The sequence below is a fragment of the Odocoileus virginianus genome, chromosome 26 (genome assembly GCF_023699985.2).
Source record: "Odocoileus virginianus isolate 20LAN1187 ecotype Illinois chromosome 26, Ovbor_1.2, whole genome shotgun sequence".
NCBI classification, from domain to species: Eukaryota; Metazoa; Chordata; class Mammalia; order Artiodactyla; family Cervidae; genus Odocoileus; species Odocoileus virginianus.
In genome coordinates, this window is record NC_069699.1 from 9,752,052 (window position 1) to 9,780,024 (window position 27,973).

General features: G+C 37.2%; 1 protein-coding gene across 2 annotated transcripts in view; it reads left to right on the plus strand.

Moving 5' to 3' along the window:
• The window catches only part of OXSR1 (oxidative stress responsive kinase 1), an 85,541-nt gene that overhangs the window by 34,106 nt on the left and 23,462 nt on the right, over positions 1-27,973 (plus strand). For both annotated transcript variants that reach the window (XM_020914943.2, XM_070455425.1), the window contains 4 exons: positions 11,360-11,415; positions 20,269-20,378; positions 23,134-23,235; positions 25,707-25,840. In XM_020914943.2, the coding sequence (XP_020770602.1) occupies positions 11,360-11,415; positions 20,269-20,378; positions 23,134-23,235; positions 25,707-25,840 (402 nt within the window). The remainder of the gene's footprint in view (positions 1-11,359; positions 11,416-20,268; positions 20,379-23,133; positions 23,236-25,706; positions 25,841-27,973) is intronic.

Sequence of the window (27,973 nt, forward strand, 5' to 3'; positions counted from 1 at the left end):
AGAATTTGTAGTTTACATTTCTTTTCTTTCAGCACTTGAAAGATATGTTACTTAATTCTGGCCATCATGGTTGCAGATGAGAAATCTGTCATGTGAATTGGCACAAATATGTTGCTTTTCTCTGGCTATTTTCAAGATTGTTTCTTTGTGGGACTTCCTGGTGGTTCAGTGGTTTAAGACTGTGCTCTCAATGCAGAAGGCACAGGTTCAGTATCTAGTTTGGGAACTAAGATCCCCCCCATGCTGCATGGCCTAGCAAAAAAAAAAAAAAGCAATTGCTTTCTTTATCTTTGGTTTTCAGAAGTTTAATTATGATGTGTCTTAGTGTGGATTTCTTTAGGTCTATCTAGTTTGGAGTTCCCAAATTTCTTCAATCTAGGTTTTTGTCCTCACCAATTTTGGGAAGTTTTCAGCCATTATGTCTTTGAATACCTTTGTAAGCTAGTTTCCTTCCTTTTTTTCTGGGACTCTAATGATGGAAATGTTAGATCTTTTGTTGTTGAACCTATATTGTACCATAATCCTTCTGGCTTGGTTTTCAGCCTATTTTTTTCTGTGTTCAAATTGAGTAAATGTTCTTGATTTTCTTTCAAGTGTGCTGATTCTATCCTCTGTCCTCTCCATTCTATTCTGGAACCCATTCCTGGAGCTTTTATTTCTGCTAGTGTAGGTTTTCAGTTCTATAATTTTTATTTGGTTCTTTTTACATTTTTTATTTTTTTGCTGAGATTTTCTGTTTTTCATTTGAGAATTTCAAATTGCATATTAGAAGCATTTTATGGTGGCTGGTTTAAAATTCTTGTCAAATGGTTCCAACATCTGATTCTTCTTCATGTTGATATCAGTCTTTCTGTTCCTGTTTCTTTTTGGCCATGACATGTGGCATGCAGGGGCTTAGTTCCCCGCCAGGGATTGAACCTGTGCCCCCTGCATTCGGAGCAGAGTCCTAACCACTGAACTGTCAGGAAAGTCCCTTAGATGTCTTTTCTTATGAATTTTTTCTGGTTCTTGGTATGTTGAATACTTTTTTAAAATTGTATCATGGATATTTTGGATATTATGTTAGAAGACTTTTGATCCTATTGAGATAATGATATATTGAAGTAATATATTTTACCAGGCAGTTTCCCTGATTTTGAGAGCCCTCGCAGTGGTGTTCTGGTTTGTTTTGTGCGTGTAGCACTAGAGGCTCTCTTCTCGATTCTTGCTGATGCCACCCATGGGGGTAGAGTGCACTTGCCCGGGCCTGCTGCTGCTCGGTGAAAGGTGGGGGAGAGTGGCTGTGCCTGTGAGTCTGGGAACACTTCCTTGGGCTCACCTTATGGCCTGCCACCTGATGCTAGTTGGGCTCCCGTTCATTCTCTGGTATTCCCTGTGGACTTGAAAGGCACATTTTCTAGGTCACCTTTTGCTACTGGGTGAGGAGTTGGGAGACACTGGGTCTCAAGTCATCTATTGCCACTGAGTAGAGGAGCAAAAGTTACCAGACCTGGGTCACTCTCAGCTGCTGGGTGGAAGAATGGGAGGTATTGGCTGGGCCTGTCAATGGTGCTGGTATAGGCAGCATGGACCTGTCTACACTAGATGTAGATTGGACAATGAGTGAAGTTTCCTGTGTGATCTTCATTGGCACCTCTGGTTCTGGCCTAATTGGTCAGCCTGCGACTCTATAGTCCAGCTATGTAATCAAGGATGAGGTCCCTGCTAGGTTTGGTGCCTCTTTGGCCACAGAGAGCAGGCTTAGAGCTTTTTTTTTTTTTTATCTGTACTTGTTGACAGTTCTGGGTTGCAAGACTATAATACCCATTCCGGGATATATGAAATTAAAAGAAAACTCAGGGAAGTGGTATAGTACTATGTGAAAGTGGGCTTGAATTCATTGTAAATGTATAGAGCAGACTCTAGGGAAAACCACTAAAAAAGGAAAAAAAGAATATGCTAAGAGAGGAGAGAAAAATAGAATTACATAAAATGCTCAATTAAAATCAAAGAAGGCAGAAAGAGTGGAAGAACACAACAAGAGATATGTATATGCCTTATATATATAGATATAGATATATATATAGATAGATAGATAGATATCTTTAAAATCACTTACTTTTAAGGAACTACAAAAAGAACAGACTAAACCCAGAGTTAGCAGAAGGAAATTAAATAAAAACATCAAGAGTGAAAATATATAAAATAACAGACCAAAAAGACAGTTGAAAAGATGAGTGAAACTAAGAACTGGTTTCTTAAAAAGACAAATAGATTCTTAGCTAGACTCACCAAGAGAAAGAGAGGACTCCAGTTCAGAAGTGAAAGAGGAAACATTGCAGCTTACACCACGAAAATATGAGATCATTAAGAGACTACTATGAACAGGTATATACCAACAAATTGTAGCACCTAGAAGAAATGGGTAAATCCCTAGAAACATAGAATCTACCAAGACTGAATCATGAAGAAACAGAAAATCTAAACAGACCAGTTACCACTAAGGAGATCAAATCAGTAATCAAAAACTCCCTAACAAAAGTCAAGGACCAATAATTTCACTGGTGAATTTTACTAAACATTTAAACAGGAACTTTATAATCCTTCTCACATTCTTCCAAAAACTAGAAGAGAAGGAAACATTACAAACTCATTTTACAAGGCCACCATAGCAAAGCCAGATGAAGACTCTATAAGAAAATTACAAGGTAAACCTATATGCAAAGGTCCTCAACAAAACATTAGCAAACCAAAATCAGCAATACATTAAAAGGATGATTAAGTGGGCTTCATTCTAAAGATGCAGGGATGGTCCAGCATATTCAAGTCAATGAGTATAGTACACCGCTTTAACACAATGAATGATAAAATCTCGATCATTTCAGTGTTGTTGCTTTTTAGTTGCTAAGTCGTTTCCAATTCTTTTGCTACCCTATGAACTATAGCCCGCCACACTCCTGTGTCCATGGGATTTCCTAGGCAAGAACATTGGAGGGGTTGGCATTTCCTTCTCCAGGTGATCTTCCCGACCCAAGGATCATACCTGTCTCTTGTATCTCCTGCCTTGGCTGGCAGACTTTTTACCACTGCACCACCTGGGAAGCCCTCCAAGGCTGACGGCTCTACTCTTTTCCTTTTCATTTCTGAAGCTTGAAGATTTCCATTTTTTATTTCATATTGAGTTATGTGACAGTATTCTCCCCTAATTTATCCAGCATTTTTCTTTGTGTTTGGCACAGAGGATGGTGTGTCTTAGGGCCAAGGCCTGTGTAGTAAGTGATGAAAATCTGTTTGCCGTGTTGTTGCAATAGAAATTCTCTTATACATTAAATCAGAGGTCCTCAACATTGGCTTCATATTGGAATAACCTGGGAAAGTTTACTAAGTACTGATTACTAGATCCACTGCCAGAAATTCATTTAAGTGATTTGTGATGAGTCCTTGGCATTGGGACTTTTGAAAGTTTCCCCAGAGATCCTTGTATGCAGCCAAGGCTAAAAACCCTACTTAACACTTCAGCTGAGCTGCACTGATACTTCAGTAGGAGAAAGTTGGGAGAAAGTTGTTTTACTGGGAAGCAGACATGGATGTTTTCAGTAGATTTTGTTACTTCCCATATCTTTAGAGTCCAATTGTTATTTCAGATAGATTTGTATCAGTCTGCTGGATTAGGTCAAATAATTTTACTCTGTCTCTACTGTGTTTTCTCCTTGACACCCGAGGCTTTAGTTCTACTAGAGTGAACAGGTCTCTAAATTAGAGATACACTTTTCTCTCTGTATCTATGTACCCAAATATTTTTTCCTATTTAAAGGGGTTAGCTTTAACAGAAATGGTAGATGTTTAGTCAGTTTAAGATGCATAAATGGTAGTGTATTTTTCAGCTTTGTTATGATTCCTTTCTTCTCTTGAACTGTGCCTATTATTGGGCTTCCCAGGTGGCATTAGTGGTGAAGAGCCAGCCTGCCAGTGCAGCAGATGTAAGAGACACGGGTTCAGTCCCTGGGTTGGGACGATCCACTGGAGGAGGAAATGGCAACACACTCCAGTATTCTTGCTTGGAGTATCTCATGGGCAAAGGGCTCCAGTCCACAGGGTCACAAAGAGTCAGACATGACTGAAGTTACTTAGCACGTAGCACATGGCATGCCGTTTGTTGAGTCATGAAAATGTAATGGGGAGAAACTTGTTCTGTACTTTTAATTTTAAGAGGAATTTGCAACTTTGGTGTAATAGTGACATGTGAGAAATGGCATCAAGCTGTGAAAAACAGAACTTACTGTTCTTGCTATTTAAGAGTGGTTGGAGGATATAACTGGGGGCTGGTGGGTTGCTTGATATTATTTGAGATGAAGTTTAAGAAAAAAAAGGACTATTATATTGATTTCCAGATATTTAGTTACAAATCTTTTCCTTCAAAGTTCAATTTGTCCTGTTGTGTGTGAGGACAGACTGGTGTTTAATTATCCAGTGAGCCATTTAGCTTCATGGTATTCCTCTGCTTTTACTCTTGGAAGCTGTTCTATAGATTGCAATTTTTGGTCTGACAAGGGAAACATGAATTTATTATCTTAATTGATCAGAAAAAGTAGCCATCCAAAGTATAGGTTCTGCTGACAAGAGATTGCTGTTTCTTCACTTAAGACAAAAGCTTAGGGACTGTTCTGGTGGTCCAGTGATTAAAAAATCTGCCTTGCAGTGCAGGGACTCAAGTTCATTCCTTGGTCAGAGAACTAAGCTCCCACATGCCTCAGAGCAACGAAGCCCATGCACCACAACTGCTGAGTCCACATGTGTGCTCTGGAGCCCGCGCTCCACGACTAGAGCATGCATGTGTCACAGTGAAAGATCTGCCTGCCACACCAAGACCTGACACAACAAAATAAGCAAATGCTTTTTAAAAGACAGAAGCTCAGAAAACAGTTTTTGAATGGGTAACACCAATATTTAACTCAGACAACCATTATATCTACTAGTGTGGGCAAGAATCCCTTAGAAGAAATGGAGTAGCCTTCATAGTCAACAAAAGAGTTCAAAATGCAGTGGTTAGGTGCAATCTCAAAAGCGACAGAATGACCTCGGTTCCTTTCCAAGACAAACCATTCAGTATCACAGTAATCCAGCTCTATGCCCCAACCACTAATGCTGAAGAAGATAAAGTTGAATGGTTCTATGAAGACCTTCTAGAACTAACACCAAAAAAAGATGTCCTTTTCATCATAGGGGACTGGAATGCAAAAGTAGGAAATTAAGAAATAACTTCTGGAGTAACCTGGAGGAACAGGCAAGTTTGGCTTTGGAGTACAAAATAAAGCAGGGGAAAGGCTAATAGTTTTGCCAAGAGAATACACTGGTCATAGCAAACACCCTCTTACAACAACACAAGAGATGACTCTACACATGGACATCACCAGATGGTCAACACCAAAATCAGATTGATTATATTCCTTGCAACTGACGATGAAGAAGCTTTATGCAGTCAGCAAAAGCAAGACTTGGACCTGACCGTGGCTCAGATCATGAGCTCCCTATTGCAAAATTCAGACTTAAATTTAAGAAAGTAGGGAAAACCACTAGGCCATTCAGGTATGACCTAAATCAAATCCCTTACAGTGGAGCTGATGAATAGATGGATCTGGTAGACAGAGCGCCTGAAGAACTGTGGACGGAGGTTCATAACAGTGTACAGAAAGTGGTGACCAAAACCATTTGTAAGAAAAAGAAAGGCAAAATGGTTGTCTGGGGAGGCCTTACAAATAGCTGAGAAAAGAAGAGAAGCAGAGAGCAAAGGAGAAAGGGAAAGTTATACCCAACTGAATGCGGAGTTCCAGAAAATAGCAAGGAGAGATAAGAAAGCCTTTTTAAATGAACAGTGAAAGAAATAGAGGAAAACAATATAATGGGAAAGACTAGAGATCTCTTCAAGAAAATTAGAGAAACCGAAGGAACATTTCATACTAAGATGGGTACAATAAAGGACAGGAATGGTAAGGACCTAACAGAAGCAGAGGCGATTAAGAAGAGGTGGCAAGACTACACAGAAGAACTATACAGAAAAGGTCTTAATGACCAGGATAACCAGGATGGTGTGATCACTCACCTAGAGCCAGACATTCTGGAATGTGAAGTCAAATGGGCTTTAGGAAGCATTACTAAGAGCAAAGCCTGTGGAGGTGATGGAATTCCAGTTGAACCGTTTCAAATCCTAAAAGATGATGCTGTGAAAGTGCTGCAGTCAGTATGTCAGCAAAGTTGGTAAACTTAGCAGTGGCCACAGGACTGGAAAAGGTCAGTTTTCGTTCCAATCCCAAAGAAAGGCAATGTTAAAGAATGTTCAAACTACTTTACAATTGTGCTCATTTCACATGCTAGCAAAGTAATGCTCAAAATCCTTCAAACTACAGTTCAGCAGTACATGAACCGAGAACTTACAGATGTGTGGTTTAGAAAAGGATTTTCTGGATTTAGAAAAGGATTTTCTGGATTTAGAAAAGGCAGAGGAACCAGAGATCAAATTGCCAGCATCTTTTGGATCTCAGAAAAAGCAGGGGAATTCCAAAACATCCACTTCTGCTTCATCGACTGCACTAAAACATTTCACTGTGTGGATCACAACAAACTATGGAAATTTCTTAAAGAGATGGGAATATCAGACCACCTTACCTGTCTCCCGAGAAACCTGTATGCAAGGCAAGAAGTAACAGTTAGAACCAGACATTGAACAACAGACTGGTTCAGAATTGAGAAAGGAGTACATCAAGGCTGTGTATTGTTGCTCTGCTTATTTAATGTATATGCAGAGTGTGTCATGCAAATTTTGGGGCTGGATGAATCACAAGCTGGAATCAAGATTGCTGAGAGAAATATCAGTAACCTCAAAAATGCAAATGACACCACCCTGTTGACAGAAAGTGAAGAGGAACTGAAGAACATCTTGATAAAAGTGAAAGAGGAGAGTGAAAAAGCTGGCTTAAAACTCAACATTCAGAAAACTAAGATATGGCATTCAATCCCATCACTTTATGGGAAATAGAAGGGGAAAAAGCAGAAACAGTGACAGATTTTATTTTCTCAGGCTCCAAAATCTCTGTAAATGGTGACTACAGCCACAAAATTAAAAGACACTTGCTCCTTGGAAGAAAAATTTTGACAAACTAGACAATGTATTAAAAAGCAGAGACATTGCTGACAAAGGTCTTGGTTTTTCAAAGTAGTCATATAGATGATGACTAGATGTTAGAGGCACCATAAGGAAGATTGAGCACCAAAGAATTTATGCTTTCAAATTGTGGTGCTGGAGAAAACTCTTGAGAGTCTCTTGGACTGTACAGAAATCAAACCTGTCCATCGTAAAGGAGATCAACCCTGAATATTCACTGCAAGGACTGATGCTGAAGCTTCAGTACTTTGACCACCTGATGGGAAGAGCTGACTCGTTGGAAGAGCCCCTGATGCTGGGGAAGATTGAAGGGAATGACAGAGGGTGAGATGGTTGGATGGCATCACTGACTCAATGGACATGAGTTTGAGCAAGCTCCAGGAGTTGGTGATGGACAGGGAAGCCTGGCGTGCTGCAGTTCATGGGGCTGCAAAGAGTCGGACATGACTAGGTGACTGAACAACAGTAACAATGCCAATGCATGGCTTAAAAGTTCAAATGGTACAGAATGGTAAAGGATAAAAAAGCAGGCCTTCTCAGGATCAGTGGTGCTAACTCATGGTAATGCTATGTACTCTAGACACAGTGTGATGAAAATGACACTTCACTGGTTTTCCTTCCCTAAACTCTTAACACCAATTGAATCACGAGGAAAACATCATACAAATTCCATTAGAAGGACATCCTATTAATAGTGCATCAGTACTGATTGACTAATGTGGCAAAGGAACCATACTAATGTGCAGTGTTAATAATAGGGGAAATAAAAAAAGAATAGGGGAAACTAGCTGACAGCTGTGTAGGAGCTCCTCTGCACCATCTTCTCAATTTTTATGTAAATCTAAAATTGTTCTAAAAAATAAAGCATTTTTAAAAAGTCTCCTTCCTCCACTGAACTTCTAGTATCCTGCTCTAGAAGGAACTACTTCTTGCCATTTTCTTGTGATTCCTTTGAGAGAGATTTATGCCGAAATAAACGTATTACCACATATGTTTGTTAGTATTTGTAGTACTTTGTTTGTATAGTATGTCGTAGTTTAACTGGTCTCCTGTGTAGATGGATAGTTGTCTTATTTTGTTACAGCATACTAGTTTATAAGTCTGATATTTGGAACAGAGTTAAGAGGTGGCAGTTGGGAGCTGGGACAACAGGAGGGAACAATTGATTTTGTTTTGGTATGTAGTTGAATTGATTGATTTGCTGCTCCACATCTCTTCAGAGATAACCAAGTTTTATTTTAGTGTTTAGTTGGATGGATGGATGGATTTAGTGATTCATTTATCTCCGTAAGTTGATATAAAGCAGGTTGTCTTTTTTTTAGCTATTTAAATGTATTTGATGAGTAGATAAGAGGTGTGCTGTATGCACTGTTAGGTTGGTGCAAATATAATTGTGGTTTCAGACCATGAATTTTATTTATTTATTTATTTATTTATTTTTTAGACCATGAATTTTAAATCACTGTAATTAGGCTCCCACACATCCTACACATGCCTATCTCCCCTGGTGGCTCAGATGGTAAAGGTGTCTGCCTACAATGCGGGAGACCCGGTTTCGATCCCTGGGTCAGGAAAATTCCCTGGAGAAGTAAATGGCAACCCACTCCAGTACTCTTGCCTGGAAAATCCCGTGGACAGAGGAACCTGGTGGGTTACAGTCCATGGGGTCGCAAAGAATCTGACACCACAGAGCAACTTCACAACTTCACTCCCACATCTTTATTAATCAAAATAGGAGCCATTACAATCAACTCATTTTTGCCAACAGAAATAAGTTTGTTTATTCCTTTAACGTAAAAATCTGTGCTTTGGGATTCCACAGACTCTTGGAAAGCATTTTCTGCCTCCTGCTGGTTGTGGAAGCATTTTCCCTGCAAAAAATTATCAAGCTGCTTGAAGAAGTAGTAGTTTGTTGGCGAGAGGTCAGGTGAATATGGTACATAAGGCAAAACTTTGTAGCCCAGTTCGTTCAACCTTTGAGGTGTTGGTTGTGCAGTATGCAATTGGGCATTGTCATGGAGCAGATTGGGCCTACTCTGTTGATCAATGCAGGCTGCAGGCATTGCATTTTTCGGTGCATCTCAGATGTAATCATTTCACCAGCAGACAGACCAGCAGATAGCCACCATGACCTTTTTTTGTTACAGGTTTTGCTTTGGGGAGTAATTTGGAGCTTCTTCTCAGTCCAACCACTGAGCTGATCATCTCTGGTTGTTGTATAAGACCCACTTTTTGTCACGTCACAGTCTGATCAAGAAATGGTTCGTTGTTGGGTAGAGTAAGAGAAGACAACACCTCAAAACGATGATATTTTTGATTTGCGGTCAGCTCGTAAGGCACCTGCTTATCAAGCTTTTTCACCTTTCAATTGCTTCAAATGATGAATGTCTGTAGAATGGTTGACGTTGAGTTCTTCACCAACTTCTCATGTAGTTGTAAGAGGATCAGCTTCTGTACTAACACTATATGTTGTAATCTGCTGCAAAAACAGAGGAGGAAGTGACTGAACTGTACGTTGTTTTTTTCCATTAAGTTTTAGATGTCATTCAGAAAAAGGAGTTGAAGGTTCATGGTTGGCTTAGTTGAATGGTTTTTGTCACCACAGGAAGGAAATATTCTCATTTCTCTCCTGTTCATTGTGTAGACTTTAAGTTTGTAGGACAAAGTGAGCCAGCCTTTACTGTAAGTCAGCCTCTGGAAAGAAGTCCTATAAATTCCTTGCATTTATAAGCATTAAAAAATACTGAGTAACATGATTTCTTTATGCTTCAGTATATATTCAGGAAAAGTGTTATGTACTCTTGGTATGGTGATGCTGCTACATAACATTTGTGAAACTGTTGTTCGTTATTTACCAAGGAATGGTTATCTAAGGATGGGGAAAAGAAGATGGGAAGGACAGGGAAGAGAAGATGTGTTGTCCTTTCACTGGTTCCCTTTCCTGACAAATAATGGCCTTCTTCCATGACCTAGCCTCACTTTTCTTTTGGTCTAGCTTCAAGTTCTGGCTCTCTTGTGTTTGTCTAATTATATTTATTTTTAATTATGAAATAAATAGGTGAGTCCGCTCCCACAGGACAGTCAAACACTGTTCCCCTTGACTCTGGTCCTACTCCTCTCCTTTAAAAAAACTAAATTCATTGCTCTCCTTTTGGTGTGTATGGAAAGATGTGTTCATGCGTGTGTGTGTGTAACTAATTGTGGCATACAAAATGCACTGTCCTATTTGAAGTGTTCACTGACAGTATGTATTATGTATTAGAGAGCATTTGAAGTCATAACATATTGATTGACTTTAATAAATTTCATGGATGTAACAGATTTAATTTAACCTTTCTGCTACTGTTGACTTTCTAGATTGTTACCATTTTTTATTTGTTACTTCAGACAGTGCTATAGACACCTCCCTTGTACATTCTGTGTGCCTTGTGAGAGTTTCTCTAGGTTATCAAAGAAATGGATTACCCATAGGAGTTGAGGAATGTAAATTTTGCAGATTCTGCTGACACATTGCATGAGAAAAACATGTTGTAGATTTGAATGGATAGTACAATATCATTTGTGTTGGAAGAAAAGCCCAGATATGTCGCAGGAACATATTCTGTTAACTAGACTGATAATGGTTGGAAACTTTGTAGAGAATATTAGACCTGAGAACAGTGATCAAAAGGGATTTTGACCTTTTCAGTGATGTTTAGGTTTTTATAACAGAAATGTATTTATGTATTACTTGAGTTGTTTTAGTTACTAATAAGAATATAGATAAGTTTGAACAATTTATATCTTTATGTTACAAGCATAGAATAGTCCCTATTATCAGCCACATACTGATCATTTTAAAATTGTGTTCATAATGTGTAGAAAAATCAGTATATTTTTAAAAGTAGATAAGGTGAGAGTGAGGGTCACATTCTTTGGCCCCTATTATCTCAGTCAAATATTTAATAATCTTGAGTTTTTCCAGATTTACTAGTAAAAGCTATATGTTACTATAGCTTTCTATTTACTGTGTTTGGATTTTAGTACAAGTGACTACAATTTTAAAAGTTCTGCTATTAAAAAAAATAAATAAAAGTTCTGCTATTGGCCCTAATACTCTTTAATGCAATTTTGCATTAAAGCATTTAAATATTACCAGTGTTGTGAATATATTGAACTTCTTAAATTATGTAACCCCAAAGAATAAGTGTTTTTTAATAAGTAATTTTTTTTTCCTTACAGAGATGTGAAAGCTGGCAATATTCTTCTTGGAGAAGATGGCTCGGTACAGATTGCAGGTACTTATTAGTATTTCTTTTTATTTTATCTTTTTATTTTAGGTTAATGGCTGATAGAACAGCATTACTTATCTTCTATGTTTTCTTAGTCAGCTTTCTCTTCTGTACCCTGGACCATCTCTGGTCACACATACTATGTTGATACATCCCTGCTGACTCAAGGTATCTTCCACTACTCATCCTTCATTTTCAGTCTTAGGCATTTTCTAACCACTACTTACTATGGTTATCTATTCCTAACTCCTGTTAGAGTCATCTTCTGTCAGTTCTTATACCATTCTTTAGCTTTCCTCTAAAGGAGAAGTAGTCAAGAAATTTCATTGTGTTTAATAAATGTGCTTTAGGGACGTTATACTTCTCTTCTGGAAGAAATGGGTTATTTGCCAGTTAGGAAGACACAGCTGAGAGGTGGAAGTGTACTTTTGGTAGACTCAGAGTTGAAGAGATAAGAGTTAGAGTCCAAGGCCTTCCAGTGTTGGTATCTTGGTGAAATGCCCCCTCCCCCAGGGTGAGACTCCAGAATGGCTGAACTGCAGGACTGTTGAGCAAGCAGATCATCTGAGAAAATCTCAGCTTGGTCCCACACTGCTGGAACAGTCAGGTGTTTGGCAGGAGGAAGATAACTACCCAAACCTTGAATTATTTCTTCAGCTTTAGAAGAAAATTTAGGCACACATCTTCATGTCCTCAGGTAAGGGAATATTTTAACTAAGCCATATCATGTTCTAACATAAAGAAAAAGATTGATAAATTTAACTCCTGTAAAATTAGCAACTATTGTTCATCAAAAGAAGAAAAGTTTGTCACCATTAATAAGTAAAAAAGCAAAAACCACAGAGTAGATAAGACATTTGCACAATGAATAACTTGACAAGGAGCTCAGATTTAGAACGTACAAAGAACTAATTAAGGAAAAGTCAAATAACCTCAAATAAGACATCAAAACATAGTAAAAGGTGTACAACCTCAACTAGTTAGCAATTAATGCACAATAAAATAACACTGGGAAATCACATTATATTGACTGATGTAGCAAACATATCTGACAGTACTGGTTATCATTGTGGGCGTAAGGCAAGAGAGAATCTCACCTTCTGATGGTGAGAATATAAGCTAGTAGGAACATTTTAATAAGTTGAAGATGTTCATACCCAGAGACTTGAGCTTCTACATGTATGGTGTAGCGAAACTCATACTTCAGTGTGCTGTAGTGCTAATAAGCATTGAAAGTTTGGAACAGTACCAAGCCTTTTGTTAGTAGGATGTATAAGTAAATTGTAGTTAATTTTTACTTTAGAATACTATATAATGGGCTTCTCTGGTGGCTCAGTAGCAAAGAATCTGCCTGCCAATGCAGGAAACACCAGAGACATGGGTTCAATCCGATCCCTGGGTTGGGAAGATTCCCTAGAGGAGGAAATGGCAACCCACTCCAATATTCTTGCCAGGAAAATCCCAGGGACAGAGGAGCCTGGAGGGCTACCGTCCATGAGCTCACGAAGAATCGGACACAACTGAGCACACACGCACTTGAGCTTGATACTACATAGTGATGGAAATGAATGAAACTCCAGCTGTACACAGAAGCATTAAATAAATTATAAAAACACAGGGTGAATGAAGCTGGTCGAAATAGAATATATAGCTTGTGATTCCATTTACATAAGTTCAAAACCAGGCACAATTAATGCTGTATTGGGTAGAGAAGCACAATCAAATGGTAAGGAACAAAAAAGAAAGAATTCTAGGAAAATGGTAGAGTAGAAAGCACCAAGAATCTTCTCCCTACCTAGACAACAGTTGAATTGGCAGAATCTGTCTAGTGTAGCTATTTTGGAATTCTGCATTCTATTGATTGCTTGAAACTTTTAGAACAAGACTTGGAAGGTAAATTGCAGTTAATTTTTGTCGGTTTCAGAGCTGCTGATTTCTTACCCATCAGCCGCATGGCAGGCAGCTATGCATATGTTTTTAGAGCAACGTGCACACAACTTGCAGGAACTATGGTGGGTAGAAAGAACCCTGTCCTTTAAATATCCTAGCATCTGCTCTGATTACTAATTGCAGCTTCTGATCACAGAGATGCAGACAAAGAGACAGGCAGCCATTGTTGTTACAGCTCCTCCTTTCCAGGCACTTGAACAGGCCATTGCCTTTTTTTCCTTCCTTCATTTCTCTCCTCTTCCTCTTTTTGAAGCCAAGCCTTAAAGACTAGGACAATAGAAAATAACTACAGGACTTTCCTGTGGGTCCAGTTGTTAGACTTCTGCACTTTCACTGCCAAGGCACTAGATTCCATCCCTCATCAGGGAATTAAGATCCCACAAGCCATGTGATGTGGCCACAAAACCAAAACAAAAACAAGATTTGCAGGGAAGATTGAATAGTGAATGTTTGTTCTCAGGAAAAGGTGCAGAAAAGATCTGAGAAGGCCTTAAGTTTACATTTCAGGCCAATGCTTGACATAGACACAGCCTACAGCAACCTCAAAAAACAAAACAATAACAAAAAACAGTAAATCCCAGGGAAGGGGAAGAATCTGGTTTCCAGAGTTAGCACATTATTAGATTCAAATGTCCATCTTCAATAACAACAAGAAAAAATCACAAGACATTCAGTGAAACAGGAAAGTATGATCTATTGAAAGGAAACCATCACTGAAAAAGGCTTGATGGCAGATATATTAGACAAAGACTTTAAAACAACCATCTTAAAAATGTTGAGAGAGTTAAAAGATATGGAAAAATTGAAACAACAATTGTTAATAAAATCTAAATATCAATAAGGAAAGAAGACTTAAAGAGAAACAAGAAAGAAATTCTGGAGCTAAAAAGTACAATAACTTGAATTGTGAAATGAAAAACTTATTAGAAGGATTTAAATGCAGATTTGATCTGGTTGAAGTAATAATTGATGATCTTGAATATGGAAATTATCGAGTCTAAGGAACAGACTTATGGGTTGCCATTTCCTTCTCCAAGGAACAGAAAGGAAAATGATTGAACAAAGTGAATAGAGCCTGATGGGTCTGTTTGGACATCATTAAGCAGACCAGCATCCACATTATGTGAGGCCTCGATGGAGAAGAAAGGGGCAGAGAGAATAATTGGAGAAATAATGGCTGAAAACATCTCAAACTTAATGAAAAACATGAATATAAACGTCTGAGAAGCTCAGTGATCTCCTGCTAAAGTGAACTCTGAGAGACTCACAGAGACACATAATCAAACTTAAGAAAGACAAAGAAAAAGAATCGTAAAAACAGCAAGAGACAAGTGACTCATCACATACAAGGTGTCCTAAACAAGGTTGTCAGCAGACTTCTCATCAGAAACTTTGGAGGCCAGAAGGCAGAGGGACAATGTATTCAAAGTTTTGGGAAAAAGTGTCAACCAAGGATGCTTTTAAAAGTGAGGGAAAAATTAAGACATTTCCAGATAAACAAAAGTTGAGGATATATATTTCCACTAGACTTGCCCTGCAGGAAATACTCAAGGGAGTTGTGCAAGGTAAAATGAGAGGACCCTAGATAATAACTCCAAGCAGTGTGAAGAAATAAAGAACTCAATTAAGGTAAATATGTGGGTATGTTAAAAAAAGTACTATTATTGTAACAGTGGTTTGTAACTGCACTTTTTGTTTTCTACATAATTTAAGAGACTAACACATTACAGAAAACAGTTATTGGTCTAAAACTTGATATTACAATAGCATTGGTTTGTAACACCACATCTTCTTTTCTACATAATTTAAGAGACTAATGCATTTAAAATGATTAGTTTATGTTTTTGAGCACACAGTTTATGAGGATGTAATTCTGTGATAACAGCAACCTGAAAAGATGAGAATAGTGCTGTAAAGAAAAAAGTTTTTGCATGTTATTGAAGTTAAGCTGGTGTAAATGCAAATTAGAGTGTTAAAACATTAGGGTGGTAAGTGTAACCCCCATGGTAACCATAAAGAAAATAGCTATAGAATATAAATTTTTTAAAATAAGGAAAAATTTTAAGCATTTTGCAACAAAAAGTTAAGCACAAAATAAGTAATACAGGAAATGAGGAACAAGTTTTTTTGTTCTTTTGTTTTTAAGTTGCATGTAGCAACTTAACATGCATGCTAAGTTGCTTCTAGTCATGTCTCTTTGTTACCCTGTGTACCATAGCCCACCAGGCTTCTCTGTCTGTGGGATTCTCCAGGCAAGAATACTGGAGTGGGGACTTCCCTGGTGGTCCATGGGTTAAGAATCCACCTTCCAATGCAACAGATGTAGGTTCGATCCCTGGTCGGGGAACTAAGATCGCATATGCCTCCAGCCCATGTACAGCAACTGGAGGAGCCCAGGAGCAAGTAAGACCCAATACAGACAAATAAACAAATACATTAAATAGAAAAAAGAATACTGGAATGGGTTGCCCTGCTCTCCTCCAGGGAATCTTCCTGACTCAGAGATCGAACCCATGTCTCTTGTGGGTCCTGCATTAGCAGGGAAGTTCTTTAACACCAGCGCCTCCTGGGAAGCCCCCCAAAACTTTAAATCACATGAAAAAAATAGCACAATGATAGAAGTAAGTCCCTCTTTATCAATAATCACTTTAAATAGATTAACTGTCCAATTAAAAAATGGTTTAAAACATGATCCAACTATATGCTGTCTATAAGCAACTCACTTTAGATCCAAAGATACAAATAGATTAGAAGCAAAAGGATGGGAAAATATATTCTATGCAAATAGTGACCAGAGAGAACAGGGTGGCTACTCTAATATCAGACAAAATAAACTTTGTATTTAAAAGGTTGTAAGAGACAAAGAAATACATTATATATTAATAAAAGGTTAAATAGATATAATAAGTAGATAAACAGTTACAAACATTCATGCAAATATTAACATACCAGCAAAATATATGAAGCAAAAAGTAACAGAACTGAAGGGTACTATAGATAGCTCTGTAACACTAAAAGGAACTGTAGAGAGTTCTATAGTAATAGTTGGAGACTCTAGTACTCCAGTCTTAATAATGGGTAGAACAGACAGAATGTAAGGAAATAGAAGACTTAAACAACACATTGACTAACTAGAAACAGGCATATTCAAAGCACTCTACCCAATAAGAACAGTGTACACATTCTTTTGAAGTGTCCAAGGGGCATTTTCTAGGATAGACCATTTTTTAGGCCACAGATTAAGTGATAATCATATAAAGTATTTTCTCTTATCACAACGAGGTAAAGCTAGAAACCAACCACAGAAGACTTGAAAATTCACAAATTTGTGGAAACTAAACAAAAATAGATTGACAAATAGATTTTGACAACCAATGGATGAAGGAAGACATCACACAGGAAACTAGAAAATACTTAGAGATGAATGAAAACAAAATCACAACCATACCAGAACTCATGGGACACAGTGAAAGCATTGCTAAGGGCCAAATTTGTAGCTTTAGATGCTTTATTTACAAAAAAAGAAAGCTAGCAAATCAACAACCTAACTTCACAGCTTAAGGAACCAGAAAAAGAAGAAACTGAACCCTCAGCTAGCAGAAGGAAAGAAATAATAAAATTTAGAGTTGAGAAAAGGATATAGAGAAAGAAGAGCAATAGAAGAAATTGATGAAACCGAAAGTTGAAAAAACTGACATACCTTTAGCTAGGTAAACTAAGAAAAAAACAAAAGAAGACTCAAAATACTAAAATCAGAACCAAAAATGTGGATATTGCTACCAATTCTACCAAAATAAATAGGATTATAAGATGTAATGTGAACAATTCTACTCCAGCAAATTGAATAACCTAGATGGGCAAATTTTTTGAAATATTAAACCTAACAAGATGAAATCATGAATAAATAGAAAATCTTAAATGACCTATATATAGCTTGTAAGGAGATTGAATCAATAATCAAAAATTTTCTGACAGAGAAAAGCCCTGGACTCAGTGGTTTAACTGGTAAATTCTGTCAGACATTTAAAGAAGAACTAATAACAGCCTTCCTCAAAGTTTTCCAAAAATTTGAAAAGGAAGAAACACTTTCTAACTCATTTTATTGAGTCCAAAATTACCCTATTCCCAAAGTCAGGCAGAGATACTAACCCAAGAAAAGAATACTATGGACCAGTATCTATTATAAACATTGATGTAAATATTTTCAGCAAAATACTAGTAGCAAATCAAGTTCAGTAGCATGTTAAATGGATGATACACCATGACCAAGTAGGATTTCTTTGGAATGCAAGAGTGGTTCAACATGTGAAAATCAGTGTTACACATGAGATTACCAGAACAAAGAGAAAAAGAAAACCCACATGATCATCTCAGTGCAGAGCAAACATTTGAGAAAATTTAACACCCTTTCATGGGCTTCCCTCGTAGTCAGTTGGTGAAGAATCTGCCTGCAGTGCAGGAGACCCAGGTTTGATTCCTGGGTTGGGAAGATCCCCTGGAGAAGGAAATGGCAACCCGCTCCAGTATTCCTGCCTGAAGAATCCTATGGACAGAGAAGCCTGGCAGGCTACAGTCCATGGGGTCGCAAGAGTCAGGCAGGACTTAAACCACCACCACAACACTCTTTCATAATAGAAACATGCAACAAAGTAGGAACAGAAGGAAACGTCCTCAGCATAGTAAAAGCTACATATGAAAAACCTACCATGAATATCATACTCAGTGATGAAAGACTTGAAAGCTCTTCCTCTGAGTTCAGGAACAGGGAAGAATGTGTTAGTACTGGAAGTTCTGAATTGAACAATTGAGCATGAAAAATAGTAAAAGACATTCAGACTGAAAAGAAAGAAGTAAACTTATCTCTGCAGATTCTATGATCTTACGTGCAGAAAATCCTAAGCATAACATTACATTAAAAAAAAAGCTGCTTGAACTAATAAATGAGCTTTGCAAAGTAGGATAAAAAGTCAGCACTTAAAAATCAGTTCAGTTTCTACCCTAACAATGAACAATCTGAGAAAAATATTACAAGCAATTCTGTATACAAGTAGCATCAAAAATAATTAGAATACCTAGAAGTTAACATAACCAAGGAGGTGAAATACTTGTACAATGAAAACTATAAAACATTGCTGAAAGAAATTAAAGAGGATGTAAATAAATAGAAACACATCCCCCCTGTTCATGGATTAGAAGACTTACCATTGTTTTAAAAAGTTAGTACTACCCGAAGTAATCTGCAGATTCAGTGCAATAATGCCTGTCAAAACCTCAATTTTTTTTTGTGGCAGAAATAGAAAAAAAATCCTAAAATGCATATGTAAGCTTGAACCTCAAGTAGCCAAAACAGTCTTTAAAAAATGAACAAAGTAGGAGGATTCACACTTCCTGATTTCAAAACTTATTGCAAAGCAATAGTAATAGAAACAGTATATTGTTGGTATAAAAATTGGCATAAAGACCAGTGGAATAGAATAGAAAGCTCAAAAATAAACCCTCGTATAATATGATCAGATGATTTTTAACAGGGGTGTCAAGGCCATTCAGTGGGGAAAGGAGTCTTCTCAATAGATGGTTCTGGGAAAACTAAATATCCAAATGCAAAAGAGTGAATTTGGACCCTTATCTAACATAATATTCAAAAATTAACTGAAAATGGACTCTAATATAAAGACCTAAAACAATAAAACTCTAGAAGAAAACAGGGCACATGATCATGACATTGGATTTGGTAGTGATTTTTAGATATGACACCAAAGGCATAGGCAACAGAAAACAAAACAATAGATTGAATTTCATGAAAATTTTAAAAATTTGTGCACTTAAAGACATTATCCACAGATGAAAAAGGCAACCCACAGAATGGGAGAAAATATTTGCAAATCATGTATCTGACAAGAGACTTATAATATCCAGAATATACAGAGAACTCCTCAAATTCAAGAGCAACAACAAAACCAATTTTAAAATTGATTTGAATAGACATTTCTCCAAAGAAGATATGCAAATGTTCAGAAAGCACATGAAAAGATGCTCAGTATCACTAATCATCAGGGAAAAAATACAAATCAAAACTAGAAGGAGATAATAACATACCCATTAGGGTGGCTGTTATCAAAAAAATACAAAATAGCAAGGATGTGGAGAAATCAGAATCCTTGTTCACTATTTGGAGGGACATAAAATGGTAGAGTTCTTGTGGAAAACAGTATGGCAATTCCTTAAATCAGTTAAAGATAAAAATTCTGTATGATCCAGCAATTCCGCTTCTGAATATATAACCCCAAAGAACCTAAAGCAGGAATTGAAACAGCTATCTGTACACGCATTTTCATAGCAGCATTACTTACAATGGCAAAATACGGAAGCAATTTAAATGTCCATCAGTGGATGAATGTATACACAAAGCGTGGTATGTACATACAATAAAATATTATGCAGCCTCCAAAGGAAGGAAATTCTGACACATGCTATAACATGAATGAACCTCGAAGATCTTGTGATAAGTGAAATAACTCCATTATAAAAAGATAATTATGTATGGTTCCACTAATATGAAATGCTTAGAGTAGTCAAAATTACAGAGACAGAAAGTAGAATGGTTGTTGCCAGGGTCTGAGGAAAAGGGACAATGAGAGTTATTGTTTAATGGATATAGAGTTTCAGTTTGGGAAGATGAAAAGAATGGATTGGAGCAAGGAGGAAAATCTGAGGAGATGATGTGTGGAGGTGGAGAGGAATAGAATGAGGAACCCATTAAGCTATGTGTTAATTTAGTCAAGAAGTTCAGCGGAAAAACGAAAAAAGGTCATACTATGTATGTAGGACCATAACTACATTATATTATTTTCCTATGTATTTATGTTAGTTACTGTACTTTTAATCCCTTGTGGTTATATTCTGTTTTAGACTTTGGAGTTAGTGCTTTTTTAGCAACTGGTGGTGACATTACTCGAAATAAAGTGAGAAAAACCTTTGTTGGAACCCCTTGCTGGATGGCGCCTGAAGTTATGGAACAGGTACTGGGTCTTTTGTCTTTTTACAGTGATTTAGGTTTTTTTACAAAATTAAAAAAACTGAGTAGTGTTTGCTTTCCAGTGGTCTGCTAGGTTACCTTTGGGAAACATGCCTCTGTTCCTTGTCTAAGACTTGGCATCATGCTTAAAAATAAACAAACCCCAAACTCTAGAACTTAGCAAAGGACATGTTAATCTCAAGATTTATACAAAGGCAACCTAAGGAATAGTATAATTAAGACTGATTTAATGGTAATATCCTTAGTACAAGTTAAATAACCTGATCTTTTTACACGTGGCTCTTGAAGGACTAGTTTTCCTTGCATCCCTATTTCCTGATTGTGTCGAACAGACTGCAGTTTATGTCACTCATCCCATCACCTTATGGAAGGAAACTCTGCTAATTCTAGAATCCAGTGCTCATATTTTGCTCCTTGTTTTATTCTCTTTGTGGCATTTGAAGCTGTCGACCTTTCCCCCTTTACTCACATCTTTTTTTTTTTTTTAATTGGAGACTAATTGCTTTACAGTATTGTAGTGGTTTTTGCCATACATTGACATGAATCAGCCATGGGTGTACATGTGTTCCCCATCCTGAACCCCCCTCCCACCTCCCTCCCCATCCCATCCCTATGGGTCGTCCCAGTGCACCAGCCCTGAGCACCCTGCCTCATGCATTGAACCTGGACTGGCGATCTGTTTCACGTATGGTAATATACATGTTAGAATGCTATCTCTCAAATCATCCCACCCTCGCCTTCTCCCACAGAGTCCAAAAGACTGTTCTTTATATCTGTGTCTCTTTTGCTGTCTCACATATAGGGTCATCGTTAGCATCTTTCTAAATTCCATATATATGCGTTAGTATACCGTTTTGGTGTTTTTCTTTCTGACTTACTTCACTCTGTATAATAGGCTCCGGTTTCATTCACCTCATTAGAACTGATTCAAATGTATTCTTTTTAATGGCTGAGTAATATTCCATTATGTATATGTACCACAGCTTTCTTATCCATTTGTCTGCCAATGGACATCTAGGTTGCTTCCATGTCCTGGCTATTATAAACAGTGCTGCGATGAACATTGGGGTACACGTGTCTCTTTCAATTCTGGTTTCCTTGGTGTGTATGCCCAACATTGGGATTGCTGGGTCATATGGCAGTTCTATTTCCAGTTTTTTAAGGAATCGCCACTGTTTAAGCCACTGTTCTCCATAGTGGCTGTACTAGTTTGCATTCCCACCAACAGTGTAAGAGGGTTCCTTTTTCTCCACACCCTCTCTAGCATTTATTGTTTGTAGACTTTCTGATAGCAGCCATTCTGACTGGCATGCCCTTTACTCACATCTTTAGCTTCCTCATTCTCCTACTTATTAGACCATTTCTCTGACTTCTCCCTGGCTTTCCTTTTACTGCTAAGCAACACTGCTTCCCAGCACCTTATCTCTGACTCTTCTCTGACTACACATACTTGCTGTTTCTGTCTCTACTTCCCACCTGTTCATTGTTCATTATTTATGAATTATATCCAGTCGAGTCTTGTTTTTTAAGCTATTGGGGAGGTATTCCAACTCCCTGTAGATGTTTTACATTAATGTCTTATGTCAAACTCTGTATGTAGAACTGAATCTACTTTTCACTCTGTTACAATGCCTGTATTGACCCTAGTGTGGGTCAGGACTTCCCACACTAGGGTTATGGAGATGACTGAACATGCAGGTACCTGACACTGGGCCTGATGAGCTTGGCCGCAATTTATTATTTGCTTGTACACATATCTGGAGGCAGAGGACACTGCATGCCTTATGGGTTTGCAATTAGGAAGGGAATGAACAGTCGTTCCAGGAGGCAGGCTTTGTAGTGTCAAGAAAGTGATGTGCCCTTTGGTTTCCTTGTGAAGGTGTGATTGGCTTGTTTTCTGAGGGCTGGCAGGGAGCAGAAACCTACTACTCAGAAATAAACAGGAACTGCACCTGATTGTTTGATAAGCAGGGTTTGGGGCCTAGGGCACATTCTCCTTGGGAGAACAGTGGGTCACTGTCCTTAGGTCATTACAGGTCCTTCTATTTATCCCATGTTGAGGCAGTATGTAATATGGAGCTTTAATTTTAGGTTTCAAACCACACACTCCCAAATCCTGTTTCTCCTCCTATATTGCTTAGGATAGAAAATTAAAATATTTAATTTTATAACATGCTGGTGACAGTATAAAGGAGAGAAATTTGGCAACATATTCACACTAGCAACTTTAAAAATTTTCTTACCCTTGTAATTTTTTTCACCCCAAAAATTAAGGTGATAAAATAATATTGTAACATAGGAAATTTGGAAAACAAAAGACTGCCAAACTTTTATTTTTGTTTTAGGTCTTTCTGTTTTTTTCTTTAATAGATTGTATACCTGTTTGCAATAGTATCAAAACTTCTGAAGAATTTCATAATCTTCTTTCTTAAGTGCTTTCTCATATTATATCATAAAGTGGTTTTCAATATTTTCATATAGGATTCATTAATATTGCTTTTAGTTGAATGTATAATGTTTCTCTAAGTGAATATACAATACTTAACCATTTCCTCGTTGATGCTAGACATTCATTCAGTTTTTTCTTTTTTCCACTTACCAAGTAAATTTAGCTTTTGCCTACTTTAGATTATATTTTATCAGCTTAAAGTCTGTGGTTCTTGATACATATTAGAAGCTATCTTGAAAGTGCTCCTGGGTGGTAAAAGTAATCTTGTACATCTCTCTGTTCTGTACAGGTTCGTGGTTATGATTTCAAAGCTGACATCTGGAGTTTTGGGATCACAGCCATTGAACTGGCCACGGGGGCAGCTCCTTATCATAAGTATCCTCCAATGAAGGTAAGGCTTATAACCACAATACTATCCCAGCTCATGTCTCAGTTCTCTTTCAGAGGGTTACCTCATTTGACATTCTTTTTTAAGAATTATGTAGATTTATTAGTATATGAACAAGTATTTTTATATTAAAAAGCACTATGTGAATGTAAGAGTTTATAAAAATAGTAATTGTTCTCATTTACACTAACTCAGCCATTCATATTAGCATTTTGTCCTCCATTTGCATGTAAATAACACACATATCTGGAGCGCTTGTGTTTGTGGGATCATTTGACATTCTTATCCATCGTATTCTGCCCTGCATTCCTTCTAACTTCTTTAGCAGTTAGAATATCTTTTAGATATTTGGTATGTTACACTGGGTAGCTTTACATTGTAGCTGACCTTCTTATTTGAATGACTCACCATCTCCTGACTATGTAGCTAGTTTGATGTTCGGATCTAATCTGTCTCGTTTTAGTGTGTGTTCCCCCACAGTCACCTGTGTAGAGCAGCCTCAGTGGGGATGATGATCATTTCTACCTCTTAAGGTTGTTGGAAGAGTTGCATGTTAACCGTAGTTACTGTTGACATTCATTGAGCACTCATCTGTGTCAGCTACTGTTTTTAAGTGCTTTTTGTATGTTAGATCCATGCAGATTGTTCATGTTCCATACATATGTATTGTTTTCTTTGTTATTGAATACAAGTTTGCTTTGTGGTAAGACTCTAAGCATCTTTTGTTTAAGGACCTGTTACATCCTGAAGAAGTGTGTGTGTGTGTGTGTGTGTCTGTGTGGGCTCAGTTGCTCAGTTGTGTCTCTTTATGACCCTATGGACTGTAGGACACCAGGCTCCTCTGTCTGTAGGATTATCCAGGCAAGAATACTGGAGCGGGTTGCCATTTCCTACTCAAGGGGATCTTTCTGACCCAGGGATCAAACCTGTGTCTCTCGTGTCTCCTTCATTGGCAGATTTCCTACCACTAACGCCACCTGGGAAGCCCCCATCCTGAGGGAATAGTTACCCGAAATGTAGTTATTAATCCTAATGTCCCCAGCATTAGTAATAAATGAGTTTTTTGTGTTTCAAGAATGTCCTGCCAGTACTGTTGGCAACCATTTTCATCTGTGTGACCCCTAAGTGAGAATATGCACGTGAATTCTATTTGTAGCTCTAGCCATTGTTTATAGTCTTGCTTGCCCGCTTTACAAAATGCCTTATGATTGTTTAAAATGGTGAGTACCATTGTGAATTTTTGTCATAGTGATATTCATGTATTTATGTTCTTGGAGCACTTTAGAACCTTTAAAATGTTACTCTGTCCCCTTTAAGGCACTAAGAACGTAAAGAGAGACAAAATCAGTAAGGATAATAGGAAAAACCTCTCTGAATGTCCATATTCAAAACGTTTGTATATATTTTTTAACCTATATGTTTGATGGGTGAAAGGTTAGTGATACTTTAAGGCCTTGGTTTTTTCCTAAAGGTCAAGACTGCTTAGGTGTAAATGAATATTCACAAGGTTTTGAAAAAGATTACTCTTTATAACTGTAAGATGGGAGGCTATTTTGAGGCCCAAGAAATGGCTTATTTTTGAAAGGAGGTCAGAGAGAAAGATGAGGTTTACTTTATATTATTGTAGGCAGTGACTCCTGAAGTTGTAGCCAGACATACACATGTTAACCTATTTGCTCAAAATGAGAAATACTTGCAACCTTAGTAATCCCCTTTTAGTAAATATAAATTAAATCTGAATGGCAAATAACAATTCTGACTATAGCCTTTTAATTTTGGTTTTGACTTTGTGCTTAGAAAAATGGGTTATACTTTTATTGAAAAGTCAAATAGTATAGAAAATCACCCCAAATTGCCTCATATTAATAGGACCTTTGTTACTTTGTCTCTATGCATCAAGATAGTGTGTTGCCATGTAAGTCAAAGAAAGGAGAGATTCAGGATGGACAGTTGCTGCAGGGAAGGTTGAAAGAATGCAAACTAAAAAGGTTATAGCTTTGTTAACTAGTACATCATCAGTGATTGCTGTGATCTAAGTTTTTGAGGAGTTCTGGGAAGAGAAGTCCAGGTTACAAGGGGTCAAGTTGAAATAGAGCTATGAATAGGTAAAGTTAGCAAGGTCACACTCTTTAATTTTGCTATGGTTTTTTTTTTTTTTTTTTTTTTTAAGTTTGCTGGTGTAAGAATTGGACAGAAGACATGAAGGAAAGATTTCAACTAAAGTACATACAATACAGTGCTGATACAGTTTAGCCTTTGCAGGCACATTGCCTGAGAAGCCAACTGTCTATAGGATATTATTTATCTGGAAAACACCTAAATAGCTCTAGTTTCCAAACAACTGATCTAGATGTGAACTTTCAGATAATAAAATCTGCTCAGATGTTTGGAGGTTGTCTATACTGAAAAATTGTGGCCACAATATTTGATTACTGAATCTTCAGAAGTTTACATTATGTTGAAAATTCTCACAGGTTTTAATGCTGACACTGCAAAATGATCCTCCTTCTTTGGAAACTGGTGTTCAAGATAAAGAAATGCTGAAAAAATACGGAAAATCATTTAGAAAAATGATTTCATTGTGCCTTCAAAAAGATCCAGAAAAAAGGTAAAATATGAGATAAAACTTATCCTCTTCACATAATATGTAAACCATTGGGAATCACATGCATACGTACATACGTGTGCAGAGAATTAAAAAGAACTAAACTTAAACATTAGAAAAAATATACACTGACCATTATACTAAATTGAAAATGAGTGAATTATATATTTTCTCCTTTCTTTTTAGTATACAGTGCACCCTAAATAGTTAAGCTATTTCTTGGTTAATTTCTTAGAGTTATAAATGTATTTGTTAATGAGCTGCAAAGTTAGTGGGAGGGCTTATTTTTAATTTGCATTTAAGAGTTATAAGTAAACCAGTATCTTAATGCTCTTTTTGATTTTATTAACAGGGGAAATAACAAATACTATATTTAATGTCAAATAGTCATACTTCCTTATTGGAGATGTATTTTAGTTAAGTAGAGCAAAAAATCAAATAGCTTATTGTTAACACTAGAAAGATTGAATGGCAGGTGAGTTAAAGAAACGTGATCATCTAATATGTGTATCTGTGAATTAAACAGAAGTATAGAAGTTAAAGATTATTGCATATAATTTTTTATCTTTGAGGTCAGTCAAAACTCCTGATTCCTAACCTTGGGCCCTGTTCTCTATCATATTTTTCTGTTTCATGTGGTGTATAGACCACTCAGTTTCGTAGCACTAAAAGATTTTTAATTTTGATTTTTCTAAAGCTCAACAAAACTAAAAGGTTTGAATTGACTTCCTTGATCATGTCTTTAGTATATTTAATGGGCTTCAGAATTTACTGTTGGAAATATTGGAAAGGGTAAGAAAAATAGGCAGCTAAGTTCAAACCTGTGGTTTTAGAACTTTTTTCCTCTTTCTTAATACAGTGGTATTAAAACATAGGGAACACTTACTTCTGCCAAATTAGTTGACTGAAATAACAGAATTCTGTTACAAACACCTAGAAATTCTGGATAAATCTATCAGACTTAAATAACAAGAATAGAGATGAGCTATAATAAAGGGAGGTCTTCAGATGCCAGAATCAATAAGGAAGCCATAAATCCAAGAACTATTATAAACTAATCCTGTGGCTGCCTTCAGTATGACACTATTCATTCTAATAACCTACTGGTTTGGATTTTTAACTTCCAAGTGGGGACTAAAAATGAGATATAGAGCCCACCCATATGGGGATTTTGTACTAAGATTTCTGCCTAAAGCTAGAACATTCATAAGTCTGCATCCTGAGTGAAAGGATAGATCAAAGAACAACAACAACAAAAATCTGTTATAACAGAAACACAACAGAAATCTTTCCTGAATAATCACGCCCTCTGACATGGACACTCTGAATTTATTTATTTATTACAGTCTGAATTTATACCCATATTATCCAGGGACCCACAGGATTAGAAAGTAAAACAGTTATTACTAAGCCAGTTTTGTTTCTGGCAGAAGCAATCAGAAACTGCACTGTTAGACTACTTCCAAAACACAGGTCCCTGCAATTCTTGTACTGAAGAGATCACAATCCAGAATTACAGAACACACAGTGAAACACCACACTGTGGACCGGAAGCAACGTTCGAAGAAATAATGGCGAGGAATATTCTGAATTGATGACATACCTGTATTTTCAGGCTAAGGAATTATTGTCCTAGATTCCAAGCAGTATCCCTCTTTTTCCACTTGTATACATTGTCATGAAACTAATGGACACAAATACAAAGAGAAGGTCTTAAGTGCGGCCTGAGAGAACAGATTACCTAACTGAGGAATAGCAGGCAGATGGACAAACCACTTCCCCGATAACAACAGTTAAGACTAGACACTTTGGTGGAACAATGCTGAGAGAAAATAACTGTTAACCCAGAATTCTCTAATTCTCTAAATCTAGTCAAACTATCATTCACCAGTAAGCATGAAATAATTTTCAGTCAAAAATTGAGTTTTCCAGTCATGTTTTATCACTTAAAGAACTCCTCTGAAGTGTATTTTAGAAAGAAGGAAATGAGCCCATAAGAAGGGAACAAATAAGAAGCAGTGTTGTACGAACTGTTAAACATGCTGAAATTGTGACTGAATGAAAAAGTAGGAATGGTAATGTCTACTTCGAGTTTGCATAGCACTTCCACATTTATTCTCTCTTTTAATTTCTATG